The sequence below is a fragment of the Alexandromys fortis genome, unplaced genomic scaffold (assembly GCF_014885135.2).
Source record: "Alexandromys fortis isolate MF-2015 unplaced genomic scaffold, M_Fortis_MF-2015_v1.1 scaffold_146, whole genome shotgun sequence".
Taxonomy (NCBI): domain Eukaryota; kingdom Metazoa; phylum Chordata; class Mammalia; order Rodentia; family Cricetidae; genus Alexandromys; species Alexandromys fortis.
In genome coordinates this window covers 805183-825752 of record NW_026068042.1, presented here as the reverse complement: position 1 = coordinate 825752, position 20570 = coordinate 805183, and the positions used below count along the sequence as shown (strand labels likewise).

The 20570-nt window shown below is 48.2% G+C and overlaps 1 protein-coding gene across 7 annotated transcripts; it reads right to left on the bottom strand.

Annotated features, from left to right (window-relative positions):
• Positions 1-1339: 1339 nt before the first annotated feature.
• On the bottom strand, positions 1340-20527 carry Prr14 (proline rich 14). Of its 7 annotated transcripts, XM_050165885.1 has the most exons (13): positions 20399-20527; positions 6578-6776; positions 5730-5801; positions 5434-5602; positions 4662-4783; positions 4401-4590; positions 3759-3802; positions 3461-3666; positions 2520-3105; positions 2315-2384; positions 2147-2238; positions 1809-1880; positions 1340-1719 (listed from the first exon to the last, which is right to left on the bottom strand). In XM_050165885.1, exons 3-13 carry the CDS (start codon positions 5750-5752, stop codon positions 1464-1466), a joined length of 1830 nt encoding a protein of 609 aa, XP_050021842.1. In that variant the 5' UTR covers positions 5753-5801; positions 6578-6776; positions 20399-20527; the 3' UTR covers positions 1340-1463. The 7 variants fall into 7 exon arrangements, with proteins under 7 accessions (XP_050021842.1, XP_050021847.1, XP_050021843.1 ...); XM_050165890.1 differs by lacking the exon at positions 5730-5801; XM_050165886.1 differs by lacking the exon at positions 20399-20527 and having other exon boundaries at positions 6578-7357.
• Positions 20528-20570: the final 43 nt, after the last annotated feature.

Here is a 20570-nt window from a genome sequence, read left to right as displayed (position 1 = left end):
AACGCGAAGGGCGGAGCCAGAGTCGCGGGAGTGCCGGATGTAACCGCCCTCAGGCCTCGGATTGGACGGTCCGATTGGCCCCGCCCCCAGGTCTTGTGACTCGGCTGGTCCGAAGTAGGTGTTTCGGGGGGCCCAAAGGGGGGGGGCCTCTTCCTGCTCTCTACTCATTGGCCGCCTCCTGACGGCGACGAGGCGCGGGGGCGGGGCCTGGCGGGGGCGGGCCGCCGGGGGGCGTTCTCTGACTGGTCGGGACTTATGCCTGTCCGCCTGTTGGCGTTTCGCGCAGGCGCAAGGCGGAAGCCCCGCCTGCGGCCTTAGGGCGGCTCGCTCCGTCGCGTCGCCTCCGCACGGGGAGGCTCGACGAGCAAGCGAACGTCAGCAGCGGGGCGGAGACCGAGCTCCTGTTCCTGCGGGCGTCGAGCGGCGGCCTCCCCTTCTAGCGCTCAGCAATAAAAAGCACTTTGCACTCGTGTGCGGAGTACTCTTTCGCCTTAATTCACTTGGTAATCGTGTTCGAGGTAAATATTTGCTGTCTGCTCCATTTTATTAAGGGGATCTGTACGAACAGACTGGATTCTGGCTCCAGAGCGAGGGCCGTGGCCACTTTCCGAAGCCTTTCTGTTACGTGACTCTGATCTCTGGTTTTTGAATTTTGGTTTTTCAGTGTATCGTTATTGTGTGGCGGTGGGCCTGATGTATGGAGGGGTGTGAGTGTCATCATGTGCACGCTGAGGCCCGAGGACAACTTTGTGGAGGCTTCAACTTTCTTGTGGGTTCTGGGGATTGATTTCTGGTTTTTAGGTGTATGTGCTAAGCGCCTTTTATCAGCCTTGCTGGCCACTGGCCCTGGCTCCTACTGTAATGTGGACGTTTCCCTGACAAACTCACCTCGTGTTCTCGTTGATAAATTCCCTAATAGGACTTGTACCGGACAAGTATCTATGGTAGGTTGTTCTAGGTGGGTGATTACAGCGTTTGGAAGGAATTCAAGACCATCTTGATCAAGGCCTTCGTCTATTCCAAAGTCTTTAAATATCTAGGATGTATATGAGTAGTGAGTGTATAGTGGCGTTTCTGTTTTTCCTTCATAAATATCCCCCCATAAAAGTGTTCTTGAGAGCGTTATCTGTGGGCTGGAGAGAGTGTGTCTAGATTTGATCCCCTAGTACTGCCGGGGACGAGAGTGGGGTGGGGAATCTCTAGGGACCACGCTACCCACTTGTCTGCAACCCCTTTTTTCTTCTCTGGCACTGTCTGTCCCCTTTTTCTACTCCTTTGGTGACCAACATAGAAGCAGTGTAACTAGTTGGTCTCAAACTCTGTTGAAGACACAAAGGAATCAGAAACATATTGAAAACTTTATAGAAATATAGAGAAAAAAATACAATTGACCCAGAGATTTCCCCCTCCCTGAAGGACAGATGGACAAACAGTGAGAGCTCCTAGAGCTGACAGGGCTGTTCTCAGTCTCTCTCCTCCTCTAGGAGCAAGGCATCTAGCTCCTTCAGCCGTTCTTGCAGCAGACGTCCCACATCCTGGCTGGGTGCCAGGTTAGGAGTAAGGGTCCTGCTAGCTGCAGTGCGGGCCCCTCGTGATGGTCGACGGGATCGAGGAAGGCTACTGTCCCGAAATTCTACAGCCCGTCGGAGTTTCCTAGAACTGGTAAAAATCAGAGTCCCATTGCGTTCCCGCGGCTCCTCGAAGATGGTCTCAAAGGTCCTGGGCCGGGCAGGGAGAAGAGGTGTTTACCAGCATGCTCCCTGGTTCCAACAGCCCTCTGCTGCCCTCAGACCTTCCAAGTTTCTCACCTTCTGGCTGTTGGTGATTGGTAATTCTTATTGGTATAAATTTCTTCCAAAGTAAACTCCTTCTTTTTCAATCTGGAAGCAAAAGCAAAGGACACTGAGAAACCCTGAGCAAGGAGGTCCTGAGAAGGTCCAGGGAAAGCCTGACTGAATTTCGGGTTTGGGGCCATGTGAGAGTCAGCAGTGACGCGTAAGGAAGTTCTAAGCACAAGCCACGTCCTTGCTAAACTTAAGTCTTCCAGGCTGGACTACGCTCCTTGAGAGGAGCCAAGGCTGTACTTGAGGGATACGAGCTGTCACCTACTTGGTCATGGTAGCTCCCTGCCCTCTGAGCCTCTCACCTGACTGGTCGAGGCAGCCCCATTGGTGTAAGGTTTGGTTGTAGTCGGACAGGCGTCCTCCGTATTCTGAATCCAGAAACCTTTCCCGTGGTCTGCAAAAATGGGGCAGAGGGTGAAGGGAAGGCATGGGCTCAGGCCTCAGCTAGCTCCCGTCTCTTTATTCATTACCTTGGTCTCTGGGTCAGAAAGCACCTTGTCCTTTGAGGCTTTTAACTCCTTCCCCTTGGTTGAACCCAATCTGCAGAGATGGTCAACAGTCAGGGACAAGGAAACACACAGCAATACACCCGTCTTCTGTCACTGGTTACTGAGCAAAGGAGGCCGGGCTCAGGCTGTGGCCAAGGCTTCCAGAAGGGTTTATTAAGAGCACTACCTGGGTTCTGCTGGTTCGCAGAAGAAGGAAGTGGATGCAGTGGATGAGGAAGATGTAGTGAGAGAAGGTGAGACTCCCACTCCTCCAAGAGGGAAGACCTCTTTCCGGAGACAGGGCCGAGGAGGCGGTGGGGTCCGGGTCATCTCCCCACAACCCACAGTATGTCTCCGGGGCCTGGACTGGCTTGGCTGGGATGGAACAGGAGGCCAGGTACAGCTACCTGGGCCAGGGGGCCCCAGATCAGGGCAGGAGTAGCTTCGGCCCAGAGATAATTTAGGGACAGGTGGTGGGGCACTATCCTGAGTCCGCCACTGACGGATAGGGGGCCGGGGGCTGACAGATGCAATTCTCTCAGTAGCCCTGGACTGCTCAGCCTCTGAGATAGCAATCTTCAACTCCAATTTCATGGGAGGTGATGGGGGTGGAGGCTGTGGTGCTTTGTTAGGCGTGAGGAAGATGTCAGCGAAGCTCTCAAGCTTGGATCGGACGGAACGGAAGAGAGGGGCCAAGCCCCAGGGACTGAGACGGGGGCGTAAAAGGCTGGACGGTGGTGGGGTCAATGGGGCCTCCAGAGCAGGATCTGGAGCTGAGGAAAGGAGAGGGTCACAGGTGGGTATTCCTTACCCTCAGGTGATTTAAGCACCACTTCACAAGCCTCAGTCTCTTTCCCCAAACACTAACCTGTCTCTAGAGGAGTGAACCTGATCCTAAAGTCCTAGAAGTAGGATTGCTTAACATGCCCTAAGCCCTGGATTTGATCCCCAGTGCTGAAAAATAAAATAAAAACCCTCTGAAGTCCCTGAGGTCCAAATCCCATTTTTGTCCATCCTGCTCTGCCCTGGGAGGGGGTTAAGTCCCATCCATAGTTCTTCCGCTGATGTTTCAAGCTTATGTTGCCTATTCCAGACTTTTGAGTCTTATTCCTCTATTCAAGTCCTTACCCGGTAGTGGGCTCTCTGGAGGGTCCGCAGGCAGAGTGGACGGCTGGAATGGAGGGTCTAGTTCTCTGGGTGCAGGCATTGGCTGATGAACTTTTGTCATAGGCTCAGCTCTGGGGTGAGGGGACAAAGTAAGAGTTGGGGGTGCTTCCAAGTCCAGGTCCCTCCTAGGCCAGTGTTTCCCCTGGCCCTTAAGACTTATGAAGGAGCTATAAGGAAGGATTAGACAAGTAAATCCTGATGTCCCCAGCTCTGGATGTCTGGATGATAGCTTTGATAATCCCTTCTCCAGCCATCTCACCTTTGTGCTGGGACAATGAAGCTGGGCCCATCTTCAGCCAAACCCTGGATATAAACAGGGGAGGTGATTTGAAAAAGCAGGAAGCCATCTTTGTTCCCCCATGGCCTAACTCATTCCCCAGCTGTCTGCTCACCCCAATGACAACATTTTATGTGGTAGACACTACCTGAATAAAGGGTAGAAGAAAAAATCTTTTGTCTACAACCAAGCAGGTACTGTCTTACCACATAAAATGTTGTCATTGGGGTGGTGGCACAAGCCTTTATCCCTAGACTTGCAAGGTAGAGGCAGGCTATAAATTGGGTCAGCCTGGTCTACACACCAAGTTTTTGGCCACCCAAGTCTACATAGTGAATGGGAGGAGGGGGCGGTGAAGCGGGCTGGAGAGATGGCTCAGTGGTTGAGGCACTGGTACTGTTCCAGAGGACCCAGGTTCAGTTCCCAGCACCCACATGGCAGCTCACAACTGTTTAACTCCTGTTCCAGGGGCTCCAATATCCTCATACAGATGTACATGCAGGCAAAACACCAATGTACATAAAATAAAAATTATTTTAAAAAATTCTTTTGTCCTGCCTTTACCCACCCAGCCTCATGCTTGCCCTAGTTGGAACCAGAGATCTTCACCATACTTTCTTATACCTCAACTGGTTGTCTGGAGTTGGCAATGTCTTCTAGTACCACCACTAGGGTGGGCTGGGTGACCTGGTCCACCTTCTGTGAAGGGCTCTCTTCTGGGCCAGAGGCTGCCCTTGAGCTCATCCTGAAGGTGGGAGAGGACTGGTGGATGCGGCTTAAGGGTTCTCGGCACAAATGCAGTGGGTCAGGAGGCCTAGAGAAGAAGTAGGGGGATCAGTGGGCTCAGCTGCGTTCTCAGCTTATTCCCTTCCCTGCCACACTCACCTGGCTTGTAAGGGCCACTTGACCTGCTGGGGTGGTAAAGCTGGTGACTGTCTGCAGACAGAATCTGGATGACTGTTGTGATGCATCTGGCTGGAGGTGTCCTCTTGGTATGCCAGGGGGACCTAAGAGACGAAAAGCTGTTAAAAAGGAGCCAAGCTGGGTTCATGCCTATATAATCCCAGTACTTCTGAGGCTAACACAAAAAAGATGGAGAGTTCCAGGTCAGCCTGGGCTAAAAGGAGAGACTCTGTCTCAGTAAGACAAAACGACAGCAAAGTCCAAAGTAATAGAATGAGGCCAACTGGACAGGAGCTCCTGTGTCTCAGTGTCCCTAGTCACAGAGGAGACAGATTTCAGCTAGAATTCACTCAGATCCCTAAAGGAAGTGATTTGGTCTGAATTAGGAGTGAGATAGTAGAGTCAGGAGCTACAGGTGTGAAATGTAAGTCATCTAATCTAACCCAGGCTCTGAAGAAATGGAGAAAGAAGTGACGTTTTTCTCATCTCTGTCGCGTAACCAAAGACACAACCAGCATGCTTCCCGTGGGGGGGGGGGGCAGGGTAGCCAGAAGTTTCTCATACTTAGTAGGATATGGTTCCAGCTCAGTGGCGCGTGCGAGGAGGACAGGCACACCCCAGAACCATGCAGAAGTCTTGCATTAAGGAGACTGCTTTGAATGCTGGCTTAAGGGATCTGGTCTGACTTTAGTACTGAGCCAGGGCGGGGGTGGAGGACTGGAAAGGGGAGGCGTCTTTCAGTTAAAGGGCTCACCCTGTTTGCAGCCATGACATCTTCCAGCACCACGGCCAGGACCCTCCGAGAGGCCTTTTCCAGGGGCGAAGGAGTCCCCAAGTGCTGCAGCCTCGGTCTTTTCGGGCTCCTGGCTTCCCATAATGCTCGAGCTAGGGGCTGGCGGCACAGGTTTGACTGTCTAGAAGGGCTGGAGGATGAAAGAAGTAGAAGACAGTTGCCCGAACCAGTTGTTGGCTCTGTAGTGGTCGGGTACAGCCGCCAGGATCCCCGTGTCCCAGGCTCAAGACAGGCAGGCGGGCGGGGAGCGCTCTCACCTGGAGTCCCCAGGGAAGTCCATGGGGAAAACGGTGGTTCCAGGGAGTCCCTGGGGGATCCCAGGCTCCGGCCTGGGGTAAAGGGGGAACAGGGGAGTGGGGAGTGAGGGCCAGCTCCTCCCCCGGGACTCCGCCCTTCATGGTCCGCCTGCGGCTCCCGGTAGGCCAAAGGCCTTTTCTCGAAAGGGCGCCCCCAGCTGGCCGCTCGAAGCCGGGTCCTCCCGCTGCAGCCGCCTTGACCACTCGGGCCCTGCCTGGCACCTGCCTAGACTGGATTGCGGAGGTCACAGCTCTCCCACGGCTCGAGCCTTCTGGGACCTTTGTCCCTGTAGAAGCCTCCCCGGGGTTCTCAGGGATCCGCTAGGATCCCGGTCCTGGGAGGTTCCGTTTCCGCTAGATTCCTCGGTGATCCTCGCCCCGCCAAACAAGGGCTCCAGAAGAATTACTTCACATACTGACAGCCCTCCCTCCCACCAGATCGCCTAAATTGGATCTCTGTGGAAAGACTCCTACGGCGCGGGTCTCCAATCAGAAGCCGCGCGACTCGCCTCCTCCCACTGTGAGCTTCGTCTTAACGAAGTTCCATTCGGGAGAGGCCCAAGCTCATCAACGAACTCAGCCGGGATGCCAGGGTATACCCTGTCAAACCGACAACCCATTCACTCCAATCCCGGAAGGTCCAGCCTACCGGTAACAGCCCACCCTAAGCCCCCGCCCTGCCTGGATCCCCGCCCCGCGTTTTCGGGAGCTCGGGACCAGATGGCTCAAACGTTTCCTTCAACGCCCGCCTCTCTGCCCTTTCTCCTGCCGGGTCCCCCCCATTCCCACCCCTCCCCTGCGCCACTTACCGCAGCTTTCTTAGAATCCCGGGTTTTCGACAGCTCCCACCTCCGGCTTCTTTAAAACCAGCCTTACGCAGCTCTGTCCAACCGTCGGAGGCCTTCTTCTCTGTGTCTTGGGCACCGCCCAATCGCTAGTGCTGGTCTTCCGGGGTTAGGCGAAGCTACGTGAAACCGCCAGGCAGCCATGATATCTAGGGGCAAGAAGCTAAAACAAGGACAGCGCCGCCATTATAATTGAGGGCAGTACGGCTGGAGCACTAGTCGACCGGATTTTACAAAGGCCAGTCAATGGTCCACTACTATGTCAAGTTTCTTGATCTATTTGGACAACAGTAGTGAAGCCGAAGTTCTCCACATTTCATAAAACCTTATGTTTGTTTTTTTTCCCTCTTGTTTCTATGCCAGTAAATCTTGAGAGCTAAGAAATTTCCATTCTCTTGGGTTCCTCGAGGTTGAGGCTCTGGGAGTGAGGGAAAAAGCAGGGCGGGGACCCTGAATATACAAGGTTAACGATTAGGGCTGGTGCGTCCTTGGACTTGTTCAGTTTCTGGACAGACTGGTTAGAGCCTAAGTGGATGCAGAGGGATTCATTCACTGGTGTTAAGTTTACTTCTTCCTAGAGAACTGTCTGTGTGCCTCTAGGAAGGTTCAGTAGAGGCTCCACTGCAGGAGACCAGAGGGTTGCTGGGTGGAGCAGGTTCAGAGTCCTTTCTATTCTGAAGAGGAGCCTGTAGTATGCAGGGGTCAGGTAGTCTTTAGGAATACGTGATAAGGAGTAGAGCCCTAATGCTTGCAGAGCCTGCACCAGCAGACCCTTTATTAGGAGCTGGACTGCTGTGGGGAAGAAATGGGCATTTACTGGCGTTCTGCACTGTGAATGTGCTCTTCCCGCCTAGCCAAAGCCCCCAACTAACCTAGGATTCCCTGTTCCAAATCAGTGTGTGTGTGTGTGTGTGTGTGTGTTGGTTTATGTGGAGACAAGAAATCATAGGGTGCCTTTCTTGTTTTTTTTAAAAAAAAAAAAAAGAAAAATTACTTTTAAAAAGTATGTTTATTGCCGGACAGTGGTGAGGCACACCTTTAATCCCAGCACTCTGAAGGAGAAGCAGGCAGATCTCTGTTTGAGGCCAGCCTGGTCTACAGAGTTCCAGGACAGCCAGGGCTACACAAAGAGACCCTGTCTCAACTCTCCCCACCCCCAAGGGGTGGGTCTTCCCACTTCAAAAGACTTAATTAAAAAGTACCCTTTACAAGTGTTTAGTTAATTCTAGATGTAGTCAAGCTGACGACCAAGAACAGCCATCACAGGGCCCTGGACGGCTGAAAATTCACAGCAATCCTTCTTAGCTTTCCAAGTGCAGGGATTACAGATAAGCACCGCTAAGTCTGGCTAGCTAATACTTTTCTTGAAATACTCACATACCATATAATCCACCCACCCAAATGTACAATGAAAGAATTCTTAGTCCCCAGAGCCATGAGAAAAATGGTTCAAGAAGTCTGGAAAACTTGTATTCCCTGATGAATCAAGAATTTGCACTTGGCATTGTAATTTTGGAAGCTTCATCCAGGCTGTTTTGGGCATATGGAAATCAACTGGCTTAATTGGAAATATGGGAAAAATAAAAATGCCCTGGGCAAAGGGAAATGCTTCAATCCATTGAGGCTGGACCCTCCCCCCCCCCCCCCCCCCCCCCCCCCCGCAGCCACAAAAGACTAAGTTCATTCTTAAAGTGTCTCCGAGCCTTCTTTTGATGGCCTCCCGTGAACCCACACCAGTGCCCAAAACACACGTGACATTATGGTGCCCAATGTGTGGCTTGAAATAGGACAAAGGATCTGCTGAAGCACAGAGAAGCCTGCCACTTTGAGAACTGGTAGGACAAGTGCCCTCAGTGGAAGGGGACTCTCCATCTCAGGAGCCAGGGTCTGTGCAGTTATTACAACACCTGTTAAAAGGAGATGGCGTGGAAGCCAAGGAAAACAGCTACAGAGCTCTCGGTGTTAATGCCACGGCCCTGACACCGGCTTCAGCAGCTATGGATGCAGGTGAGGAGAGCTCTGAGGAGAGCTCATCGGAAGGGAGAGCCCGTACAGTTAGAAATGTGGTCTGTAAGTCACTCAGTATCAGACGCTCTAGAGCCGCTGCAGAGTTGAGGAGTCACCTAAAGCCGAATCTGAGGTGGAACAGGAAAATAAAAGACACTCAGGCTAGAAATCGTCAGTCAGAAGAGGAGAATGTTCCTTCCCAGTGGATAGGAACACTGTTTCAGAGGGCAGCGACAATGAGGAAAGCCAGGACTTTGGAGATGACGTGCCTCCTTCAGCAAGTTCCACTGGCAAGCGCCACCACTGGCCACACAAATGCAACCATAAGATTGTCTTTTGTATTTAACTTCTTCCTTTAGTAATATTTTTAAATGTTTATTTTTATTTCACGTGTGTGGATGTTGTCTGCATTATGTGAGTATGCTATTTGCAAGCCCAGTGTCCAGAGGCCTGAAGAAGGCTTCACATCCTAGAACTGGATCTAAAGATGGTTGTGAAGCACTATGGGTGCTGGGAAGTAAAGCCAGGCCCTCTGCACGCAGGAAAATGCTCTTAACTGCCAACTAGACCCCAGTCCCAGCCTTGGCAGTATTCATGCTTTTTTAAAGGCATATTTGCTGCAGGGTAGTTTATCACACTGAGATTGCACTATATCCTGTTTCTAGTTGTGGTGTGGCTCAGCCCTAGTGCACACCTTTAACCCAAGAGCTTTCTGCTTATTGCAAATAGGATTAAATAAAATTGACAGGAAGTGAACAAGAAAAAAACCATAGAGTAAGAGGGAGTCAGGACAGAGAGAGATACAGGAAGTGGAAGGGAGACATTGAGTTGGAGGAAGGTCAGCTGGGTGCTTTCTCTGCCTCTGAGCTAGCAGGTTTCCACCCCAGCATTTGTCTCCCAAGTCTATATTGGTAAAATTGAACATTGAATTTTTGTCAAAAATAACAACCATTTAATTATTTGTTAACTAATTTTAATTGGTTTCAAGGTAATTAATTTTTCTTCTCTTATATGTTACATCCTAACCTCAGCTGTCCCTCCCTCCTCTCTTCCCAGTTCCCCCCTGCAAACACACCTTCCCTTTCTCCCAGATCCACTACTCCTCCATTTCCCTTCAGAAAAAAAATCAGATCTCTCAGGGATATCAAGCAAGCATGACATAACAATTTACAATAAAACTAAGCGCATATCCTTATGTCAAGTTATAGTGTTAGCCACTCCTACCAGTTCTGCGCCATCTTTACCCCAGCACATCTATCTTGCAGGCAGGACAAATTGTAAGTTGAAGGTTTTGTGGCTGGGTTGGTGTCCCACTCCCTCCACTGGGGGCCTTGCCTGGTTACAGAAGATGGCCAGTTCAGGCTCAATATCCCCCATTACTAGGAGTGTTCACTAGGGTTACCCTCATAGATTCCAGAGATTTCCACTGCACTGGGTTTCTACCTCGACCCCTAATGTCCCCCAGTTCCGACTCTCCCAATATTCTCTCCCTTCATCCCTCCCCTGCACCTGATCTCTCCTGTTCCCATTCCCACCCACCCTAACCCACATCTGGAATCCATTCTATTTCCCCTTTCCAGGGAGATCCATGCACGTCTCCCCTCTCCTTGAGCCCCTCGTCTTTTTTTAAATTATTTATTATGTATACAAAATTCTGTATATGTGTGTGTCTGCAGGCCAGAAGAGGGCACCAAACCTCATTACAGATGGTTGTGAGCCACCATGTGGTTGCTGGGAATTGAACTCATAACCTTTGGAAGAGCAGGCAATGCTCTTGACCACTGAGCCATCTCTCCAGCCCCCCTCCTTGTTACTTGCCTCTCTGGATTTGTGGACTGTAGCATGGTTTTCCTTTACTTTACAGCTAACATCCACTTATGAGTGAGTACATACCATGTTTGTCTTTCTGGGTCTGGGTTACCTCACTCAGGATGCTTTTTTTCTAGTTCCATCCATTTACCTGCAAATTTCATGTCTGTTTTTTAGCAGCTGAGTAAATTGTGTAAATATACCACATTTTCTTTATCCATTTTTTTGGTTGAGGGATGTCTAGTTTGTTTCCACTTTCTGGCTATTATGAATAAAGCCTTAGCAGTTTGTTTGCTTGCTTGCTTTTTCTTTTTAGGTTTTCTTGGAGACAGGGTTTCTCTGTGTAGCCCTGGCTGTCCTGGAACTTGGTCTGTTGTTGCATGAGTTCTAATTGGTCTTAATAATAAAACCCAGAGCAAGATATCTGGGTAAATGCTGAAAGGTCAGAGAGACAAAGGAGCGAGCCACAGCCAACTCTTACCTTGCTAACCCCTCAGCCAAAAAAGGGCTGAGCTCTTGTCTCCTCCCACCTCACATTCCTCTCTGTACCCAGCCATACCATTTCTTGTCTGTCTGTACAGACCTCCAGACCTCTATGGTTAACTAGTGGCTAACTCCACCCTCTGATCTTCAGGCAAGCTTTATCTGTTAGAGCACAAACAAAATAACACCACTCTGTAGACCAGGCTGGCCTTGAACTCACAGTGATCATCCTGCCTCTGCCTCCTGAGTAATGGGATTAGGCCTGCATCATCAAGCCTTGCTGTGGAATCTTTTTGTACACTGTGAATATGTGCTGTGGAACATTTGTTTAATGATCCAAAGATATGTTGCATTCTTTTATGTTGCATTTGTTTAACTCTGTAAAACTGTGCTACTTTGCCTGTCTAAACACCTGATTGTTCTAATTAAGAGCTGAACGGTCAATAGCTAGGCAGGAGAGAGGGATGGGTGGGGCTGCCAGGCAGAGAGAATAAATATCAGGAGGGGAAATCTAGGCTCAGAAGTAGAGCCATGAGAAGAGAGGGAGAAAAGGAGGGTAGGAGGACGGTAGGGGCCAGACACCAGCCACACAGCCAGGCACGGAGTAAGAAGAAAAGGAAGATATATAGAAGAAAGAAAGGTAAAAAGCCCAGGACAAAATGTAGATGAGAAAGGGGATAAGTTAAGTTACAAAAGCTGGCTAGAAACAAGCTAAGCTAACTAAGGCCAGACATTCATAAATAAGAATAAGTCTCAAGAGCTAGTTCCACCAGGCGGCCTTTAATCCCAGCACTCGGGAGGCAGATGCAGGTGGATCTCTGTGAGTTCCAGGACAGGCTCCAAAGCTACAGAGAAACCTTGTCTTTGGGGGTAAAAAAAGAGCTAGTTCCAGGACAGGAAGCAACACAGAGAAATCCTGTCTCAAAAAGAAAGAAAGAAAAAATAAGTCGCTGTGTATTTATATGGGAGCTGGATGGCAGGCCCCCAAAAGAGTAAAAACAAAACAAAACAACAACAAATATGTATCACTTGGATTTGTTTAATAAACAGCTGAACGCCCAAGTGGCTAGGCAGGATTTTCAGGGCAGAGAGAACTCTGGGAAGAAGAAGGGTAGAGTCGAGATGAGATGCTAGGACTGAGAAGAAGTAGCATGGGCAGTATAGGGTAAAGGTAATAAAGCCATAAGACATTAAGTAAATAAATAAAAATGGGTTAAGTTATAAGAGCTAGTTAGAAACCAGCCTAAGCTATTGGCCAAGCTTTCATAATTAATAAGAAGTCTCCAAGTCGTGATTTGAGAGCTTGAAGGAGGCTCAGAAAAATCCACTAACAAAGCCTGACTTACTTGTTTATTTTTGAGACAGCATCTTATACTATAGCCCAGGCTATCGTTGAACTCATTAGGCCTCAGCCTCCTAAATCCTGGAATTATAGACCTGAGCCACCATGTCCATCTTGCATTTATTTTTGAAATTTTTATTTTATGCCTGTATTTATGTCTGTGCACTATGTATATCATGTCTGATGCCTTCACAGGCCAAAAAAGGAGTTGGATACTGTTCCCAATCAGCCACACAATCATTTATACTCTCAACCTGTGGGTCGTAACCTCCTGGGGGTTGACTGACTCTTTTATGGGGGTTGCATATCAGATGTCCTGCATACCAGATATTTAATTACAATTCATAACAGTAGCAAAATTACAGTTATAAAGTAGCAACAAAAATAATTTTATGGTTGGGGGTCACCACAGCATGAGGAACTGTATTAAAGGGTCACAGCATTGGGAAGCTTGAGAACTACGGCTCTAGAGTCTGAGCTATTGCATTCAGTAGGTTAGGTATAAGAAATGTCTTAGTTACCCGACCAGCTAGTTTTATATCAATTTGACACAAGCTGGAGTCATCAGAAAGGAGGGAGCCTCAACTGAGAAAATGTTTCCATAAGATTAGTCTGTGGGCAAACCTGTAGGATATTTTCTCAATTAGTGATTGATGGGGAATTGCCCAGCCCATTGTGGGTGGTGCCATCCTGGGCTGGTGGTCCTGGGTAATATAGAAAGCAGGCTGAGCAGCCATGGGGAGCAAGCCAGCAAGCAGCATCCCTTCATGGCCTCTGCATCAGCTCTTGCTTCCAGGTTCCTGCTCTGTTTGAGTTCCTGTCTCGACCTTGGATGATTAACTATGATGTAGGAGCATAAAGTGAAAAAACCCTCTCCTCCCCAACTTGCTTTGGTCACAATGCTCACCACAGCAATAAGACAGCTACTGTTGTGTTACTGTGAAAAGATGCCATGAACAAGACAAGCGTTTAATTGATGCGGGGGTCTCTGTAACCAAGACAGACAGTAATGATCCATGGGGGCGAGCCTGGCTTAACACGGCCAAGTAGCTGGTGTTGGCCAGACGTGGGGAGTCTGACCCTGAACAGTTCAGGCATATTTAAGCACAGTACAATTTAGTGTAACCATTCCTGTGACAATTAACTTAATCCCGTGTGCACAATGGAGCACACACAAATCTTTTTGTGGAACCAAGTTAAATAAAGATCAGATGTGTCTACGCAGAAACTCTTTGTAAAGTACACATGACACCTTCCATAAAGATGGGATCTATAGATTGGCTGAGAAAAACAAGCTTATGATAAGGGTCTGGGGATCTGGTGTGGATTCCTACCACACAGATAGTGCAAAGGTCACCAGGCTATTACCACATTGCTCCCAGCCTTCTGGGCAGGTTATGTATCCCTTACTTTGAATGAATAACCTTGTATGTTTAGCATTCCACATTCCTCTAGTGCCTATCAGTGAGCTCAGGAAACTCTATGCCTCCTAAAATTGGGGGCTTGCTTACCATTCGTTAGTCCACAATTATGGCAGGGAACACGTGGCTGCAGGTAGGCAAAGTCCTAGAGCACCTCGGAGTTCACATATGATTCACATGTGTGGGACACATTGAGCCTGATGGGGCTTCTGAAATCTCAAAGCCCACTCCCAGTGACACACCTCCTTCAACAAGGCCCTGGCTTTATTTATTTTTAGTAATAGAGACAGTTTATTCAGAAAGGAAAACAGGCTGGCTATAATATGGCTCAGAGGATCAAGGGCTTGCTGTGCAAGCCTGGTGACATGAATGTGATCCCCAGAACCCACACAAAGGTGGAAGGAGAGAGTCAACTCCAGAGTCGTCCTCTTGCTTCCAGACATGCACTGTTCCCCAAACATCAAATACACACACTGTATAAATACATTAAAAAAGAAAAGAAAAAGGTATTCCAAAGGGTGGAAGTGGGATGGTGAGCTAGGAAAAGAGAGGCTCAAAAAGCATCCTTATTATCATACACGATATACAATTTACCATCTTATTTTATAGTTCAGTAGTCAGTTGTTCTGTCATCGATAGATATCCACTCCCCACAACTTTTTCCTTTCACAACTCAAATATTTATCTACTAAAATAATTTCATTTCCTAGCCTGGGAGGTGCTGTCACACGCCTTTAAACCCAGCACTCCAGAGGCAGGTGGATCTCTGAGTTTGAGGCCAGTCTGGTCTACAGAGTGAGTTCCAGGACAGCCAGTGCTGCACAGAGAAATCCTGTCTCAAAACAACAGGAACTACTGTAGATGCCTCCTCTAAGTAGAGTACCATAGCACTTACCATTGTGTGACCAGCTTCGTTCATCTCATACCACAGTCTTCATCCATGTTCAGTATGTGTCAGCAATTACCTTCTATTTTAAGCTGGATATTCCACTGTACGTTTTTGTTTATACATTCAGCTATTGATGCCACCATCTTTGGCTATTTCACTGAATGCTGCTAAGGACACAGGCTTACGAATGTCCCTTTGAGGGTCTCCTTCCAGCTTCCTCCTCTGCCCTCCCCCACAGGCTCTCCCTATTTATCCCAAGGTGGCCTTGAAGGCAGGATTCTTCCGTCTCAACCTCCAAAAATGCCATGATTACAGGCATGTGCTGCCATGCTCAGTAAGGATGTGCTCTCAGAAGTGGAATTTCAGGGACAGAGGCACGCACTTACAGGTCTGTGGAACTAAGTTTGATCCCTGGATCCCGCAAGGGAGCAGGAAAGAACAGTTTCTCTATGCCTGAAGAAATAATTAAAAAACAAAACCAAACAAAATCAACCTAAAAAAGAATCTCAGTGTGAGCCAGTAAGAAGCAGAGTCGGAGGTCACATAAAATCAAAAGGTACCCATGCTCCCTTGAAAGTAGGGGCACAGACTTCTTTTCATTTATTTATTTATTTATTTATTTATTTATTTATTTATTTATTTAAGATTTCTGTCTCTTCCCCATCACCGCCTCCCATTTCCCTCCCCCCCCCCCACACAGTCCCCCTCCCTTGTCAGCCCAAAGAGCAATCAGGGTTCCCTGCCCTGTGGGAAGTCCAAGGACCACCCACCTCCATCCAGGTCTAGTAAGGTGAGCATCCAAACTGCCTAGGCTCCCACAAAGCCAGTACGAGGGGCACGGACTTCTTATAGGAAGGTCATGAGTGGCCACTTAAGACATTTTGGTGGCACCCAAGTCACTTGAAGAGGTTGCTGAGAAGCCTTTTCCCACTAGTCTGTTTGCGCATGAGGTCATAGGCTGATTCCCAAGGTGCCCTGGATAGGATCACCATCTGACAGGGTAAAAACTCGGGTTAAGGTGTGTGGGGACAGGGATGGGATCCCGAGAGACGGCTCAGCAGTAAGAGCGCTGGTTGTTCTTTGAGGGGACCTGGGTTCGTCCCAGCACCCACACAGCAGCTCACAGATGCAACTCCAGTCTCAGGGGATCTGACACCCTCATCTGGCCTCCCAAAGGCACTACAGGAACTTGGGTGGTGCACAGACACCCATATGCAAAAAAATTAAGACCAGGCTGGACTTGAACTCAGAGATCCGTCCTGCCTCTGCTTTCTGAGTGCTGGGGTCAAAGGTGTGCGCCATCACACCTGGCTGAAACATCTCTATATAAAAGAAACACTGTCTCTGTGCTGTTGGCAGCTTTCACAACAGATGTTAATTGTGCTGGACTCTTGCATCTCAGTGAGACGCATCATTCACTCAGGAGTGAGGGCTCATTTTCCTTCCTGTGCTACTAGAATGTTCCCTGTCTTTCTATCATGCTGCAGCCTTTTCTCCTCCTCCTCCTCCTCTTCTTCTTCTTAAATAGAAAATTGCTGCTTCTGCTTCACCAGATGGGGCGTCTCTGGATAAAGATTTCCACATAAGCGCCCTGTGTGAACAATCTCTCGTACTGGTCTCAGCCCAAACTGTACCCACAAAGAAAATTTTCTTTTTTTCTTTTGATTTTTGAAACAGTCTCTCTTAATAAAAGTCCTGACTATTCTGGGACTCACCATTAAGACCAGACTGGCCTCAAACTTAAAGAGACCCAAACTCTCTTGCTTTACAAAAAGCCAGAGTAAGAAATGAAAACAGAGGAAAGGAGGATCAAGCATCAAGAGTCTCCATGAAGCCAGATGTGGCAGTGCATGGGAGGCAGGAAGGGGGAGTCACCATGCATTCACGGCCAGCCTGGGCTACACAGTGGAACCTTGTTTGAGAGGAGGAGGAAACAGCCTGTTTAAGTGAAAACTCACATGAACGTATGGCAAGACCCTGTGCAGTGACTTGAAGCCATAAGGACCTGCTTGCTTCAGTGATTCTTGGCTACCCAAGCTCAGAAGATGTGGTTGTGTGTGTTTCTGAGACAGGGTTCCTATGTGGCCCTCCCTGGTTGTCCTTGAACTTACTCTGTAGACCAGTCTGCCTTGAACTCAGTGATCTGCCTGCCTCTGCCTGCCACGTGCTGGGATTAAAGATGTGCACCAACACACCAGCTAGAAGATGCCCTCTTTGCCCTCGCTGAGACCCCAGCTTATACTACCTTTTTATTTCATTTTTGTATGTTTTAACAGCGCTATCAACGGAATCCTGGGTCCCATGCATGCTAGGCAAGCACTGTACCACTAAACCACACCCCCAGCCCTTGCTCCTACTTCTCTCAGAGAGCTTACTCCATCCTGGAGACAGACTACACCTTGCACCAACTTTGGCTGTACCTTCCACCTGAGCCTGTCCGTGCATAGATGCAGATGTGTGCAGACTGTGGGCGCCACTGTGCCTACCTCTCCCTTCTGGCCACCACTGTCAAAAACACTTTCATGGTCGGTGCCACCATTGCCTATAATCTGCCACTCACTGTGCCAGCTAGGAAACTGCCTTCATTACTTCCTACACAGAGAGATGCTCTACTGGTGAAGTAACCACGGGCAGAGCATCTGCCACAGAGGCTCCCACAGCCATTCACAGACAGGTGTGTGCACAGGTGGTAAACAGGATGAGATACGCCCTACACAGAATTCATCTTCTCCTCATCTCCCTCCTGCCCAGCCACAGTTATGGTTTGAGTGTGAACTGTCCCCTATGGGCTCAGTGTTGAATGCTTGGCCCAAAGCCAGTGGTGCTATTTCATTCTAGAAAGTACAGTGGAATATAACTATGTAAAGATGTATTGTTTTGCTTGGCTAAGGCACTTGATTGGTCTAATAAAAAACTGAACAGCCAATAGCTAGGCAGTAGAGGAATAGGTGGGGTTGGTGTGCAGAAAGAATGAGTGAGAGGAGAGAGAAAGAAGAGAGAACGAGGGAGAACGGTAGGGAAATGCTGGGGCCAGCAAGCCAAGCCACCACCAGACAGGCACGGAGCAGGACGTAATGAAATGAAAGGTAGAAAGCCCGAGGCAAATGCAGACGAAGAGAAACAGGTTAAAATAAGTTATAGCCAGGCGGTGGTGGCGCACGCCTTTAATCCCAGCACTTGGGAGGCAGAGGCAGGTGGATCTCTGTGAGTTCGAGACCAGCCTGGTCTACAAGAGCTAGTTCCAGGACAGGCTCCAAAACCACAGAGAAACCCTGTCTCGAAAAACCAAAAAAAATAAAAAAATAAAATAAGTTATAGGAGCTAGTGGGACAAGCCTGTTACAGGGAAGTTTAGAAGGCAGGACCTAGCAGGAGAAGTAGATCACTGTGGGTAGGTCCTTGAGGATATATTGTTCCTGACCCCTTCCTATTTCTCTCTCTTTCTCCACCCTGTCTGATGTGAAATGAGCAGCTTCCTCCTCTACATGTTCTTGCCTCCATAATGTTCTGTCCAAGTGCATGAAGCCACATCACTGTGGACCAAACCCTCTGAAATTGTGAGCCAAAATAAATTCATCCTCTCGTCTCTGTCAAGCATTTGGTCACAATGATTACAAAATAATAACAACAACCTGCTGTGGAATATTCCTTTACATTGTGTGCGTGGTACTGTGATTGATTTAATAAAAAGCTAAATGGCCAATGGCAAGGTAGGATTTTCAGGGCAGAGAGAACACTGGGAAGAAGGAGAGCAGAGATGCCAGGACACAAAGCAAGCAGCATGGCATTACAAAGTAAAGAAAGGTAACTGAATCATGTAAAAGAACATAGATGAGGGCTGGAGAGATGGCTCAGAGGTTAAGAGCATTGCCTGTTCTTCCAAAGGTCCTGAGTTCAATTCCCAGCAACCACATGGTGGCTCACAACCATCTGTAATAAGGTCTGGTACCCTCTTCTGGCCTGCAGGCATACACACAGATAGACTATTGTATACATAACAAATAAATAAATATTTAAAAAGAACATAGATGAAAAGATATTGGTTAATTTAAGTTATAAGAGCTAGTCAGAAACAAGCCTAAGCTATTGGCTAAGCTTTCATAATTAATATGAACTTTCTGTGTTGGTTATTTGAGAGCTGGCAGGCAGGATGAAAAAATCCACCTACAAATGGTGTCCAACGTCCAGCTCCCAAATAAAGACACAAAGACTTAATATTAGTTATGAATGTTTGGTCTTAGCTTATGCTTGCCCCACTAGCTCTTATAACTTAAACTGTTTCTCTTCATCTACATTTGCCTTGGGCCTTTTTACCTTTCTTTCATTCTGTATGTCCTACTCCATGTCTGACTGGTTAGTGACTGCCTGGCTGGCCAGCTCCCATGTCTCCCTTCTTTCTTCCTCATTCTCTCGTCTCTCTCCTCTCTTTTCTTCTGATCTTCTACTTATTCTCTCTGTCCACCAGCCCCACCTATCCCTCTACTGCCTAGTTACTGGCTTTTCAGCTTTCTATTAGACCAATCAGGTGCCTTAGGCAGGCAAGGTGAAACAGCAACTCATCTTTACATAAACAAATGTAACACATCTTTGCCTAGTTGAACAAATGCAACACACCTTTACATAGTGAAAGTTCCACAACACATCTCTCTTGGTGTATGAGCTGGTAATGAAGGAACTTTCCCAGCTGGTACAATGAGTGCCAAATTACAGGCAATGGCACGAACATAGATAAAGCAGGGGCAGGAGAAGAATAAAGTACGGTGCACAGGGTGACAAGGTCTTGTAGGAACTAGAAAACCCCCTTTTAGAGAGTGGTGTAGGAGTAATCAGAAATGAATCGCTGAGTGCTGGCCCCGCAGTGCAGGGACAGGATTTGTGCTTAGCTAAGATGCGTCAGCGAAGAACACGTAGTCCAGGAAAGGACAGTCTGAAACTAGACTGGCTGTATCTGTTAAGTAAGAACATGGTTCAACTGAGATGATACATGCAGGGAGATCCAAGTTCTAGGCCAGCCTGGTCTACAAAGTGAGTTCTAGGACAGCCAGGAACTGCCTTCTATGGCCTCTGCAACGCTCCTGCCTCCAGGTTCTAGCCCTCCTTGAGTTCTTCCCTGAACTGTAAGCCAAATACACCCTTTCCTCACTACCTTGCTTTTTGGTTTCATCTATGATACCAATAGAAACCCTAATTAATATACCTAAACCATCCCCGGCACCAAATAAAGCTGAATGTGCTGTGCAACTTTTAATTCTATCACTCAGGAGTTAAGAGGTAGGAGGGTTAGAAGTTCTTGGTTGTCCTCAGCTGATGTGGGAAGAACAGCAAAAGCACAGAGGTCTCTGTGTGGCCTCTTGATGTGTGGATCTTCTCCACACTTCTCAACAGCGGGCACTTTTCCTTACAGTTTGTCCTGATATTTATACGAGGGTTTGGTTTCTCACCCAGTCCTGGTTATCCATTTTTAAAGATATTTTTATACAACTTCGAGCCTCATGCATGTTAGGCAAATGCCCTACCACTGGACTACATACCCTTCCTTTAAAAACAGGTTCTCCCTGTGTTGCTGTCCATGCCATCCTGGAACATGCTGATGGCACAACCGCACTATTTAGGAAAGCCCCGGTGGAGACGTGACTTCCCTGCTTCCTTCCAAGTGAAATGACCAGCTAGCCATCTGCTCTTTAGCAGCCTAAATGTGCATCCCACTGTACAAAGAAAGGGTAGGCACAAGTTATTAGTTTAGCCTCCAAACAAAAGTCAAACTTCCTAAAGCATTGAAAGGTGAGTCCATAGACTACTTAGGAGCTGCCCAAGGTACAAGATTAGTTAACTTACCCTTCTAGTCATTCAGTGTTACTAGACGTGCCAAAAACGTTATTACTGCTCCCGTCCTTCCTAGGACTTTTCAGAATTCCTCGCTGAGACAACTTTATGGTATAGAAAGCAGATATTCACCAAATCCATGTTGACGTTCTGTGACGTTCGCTAGGGGGAATACGTAGAAACG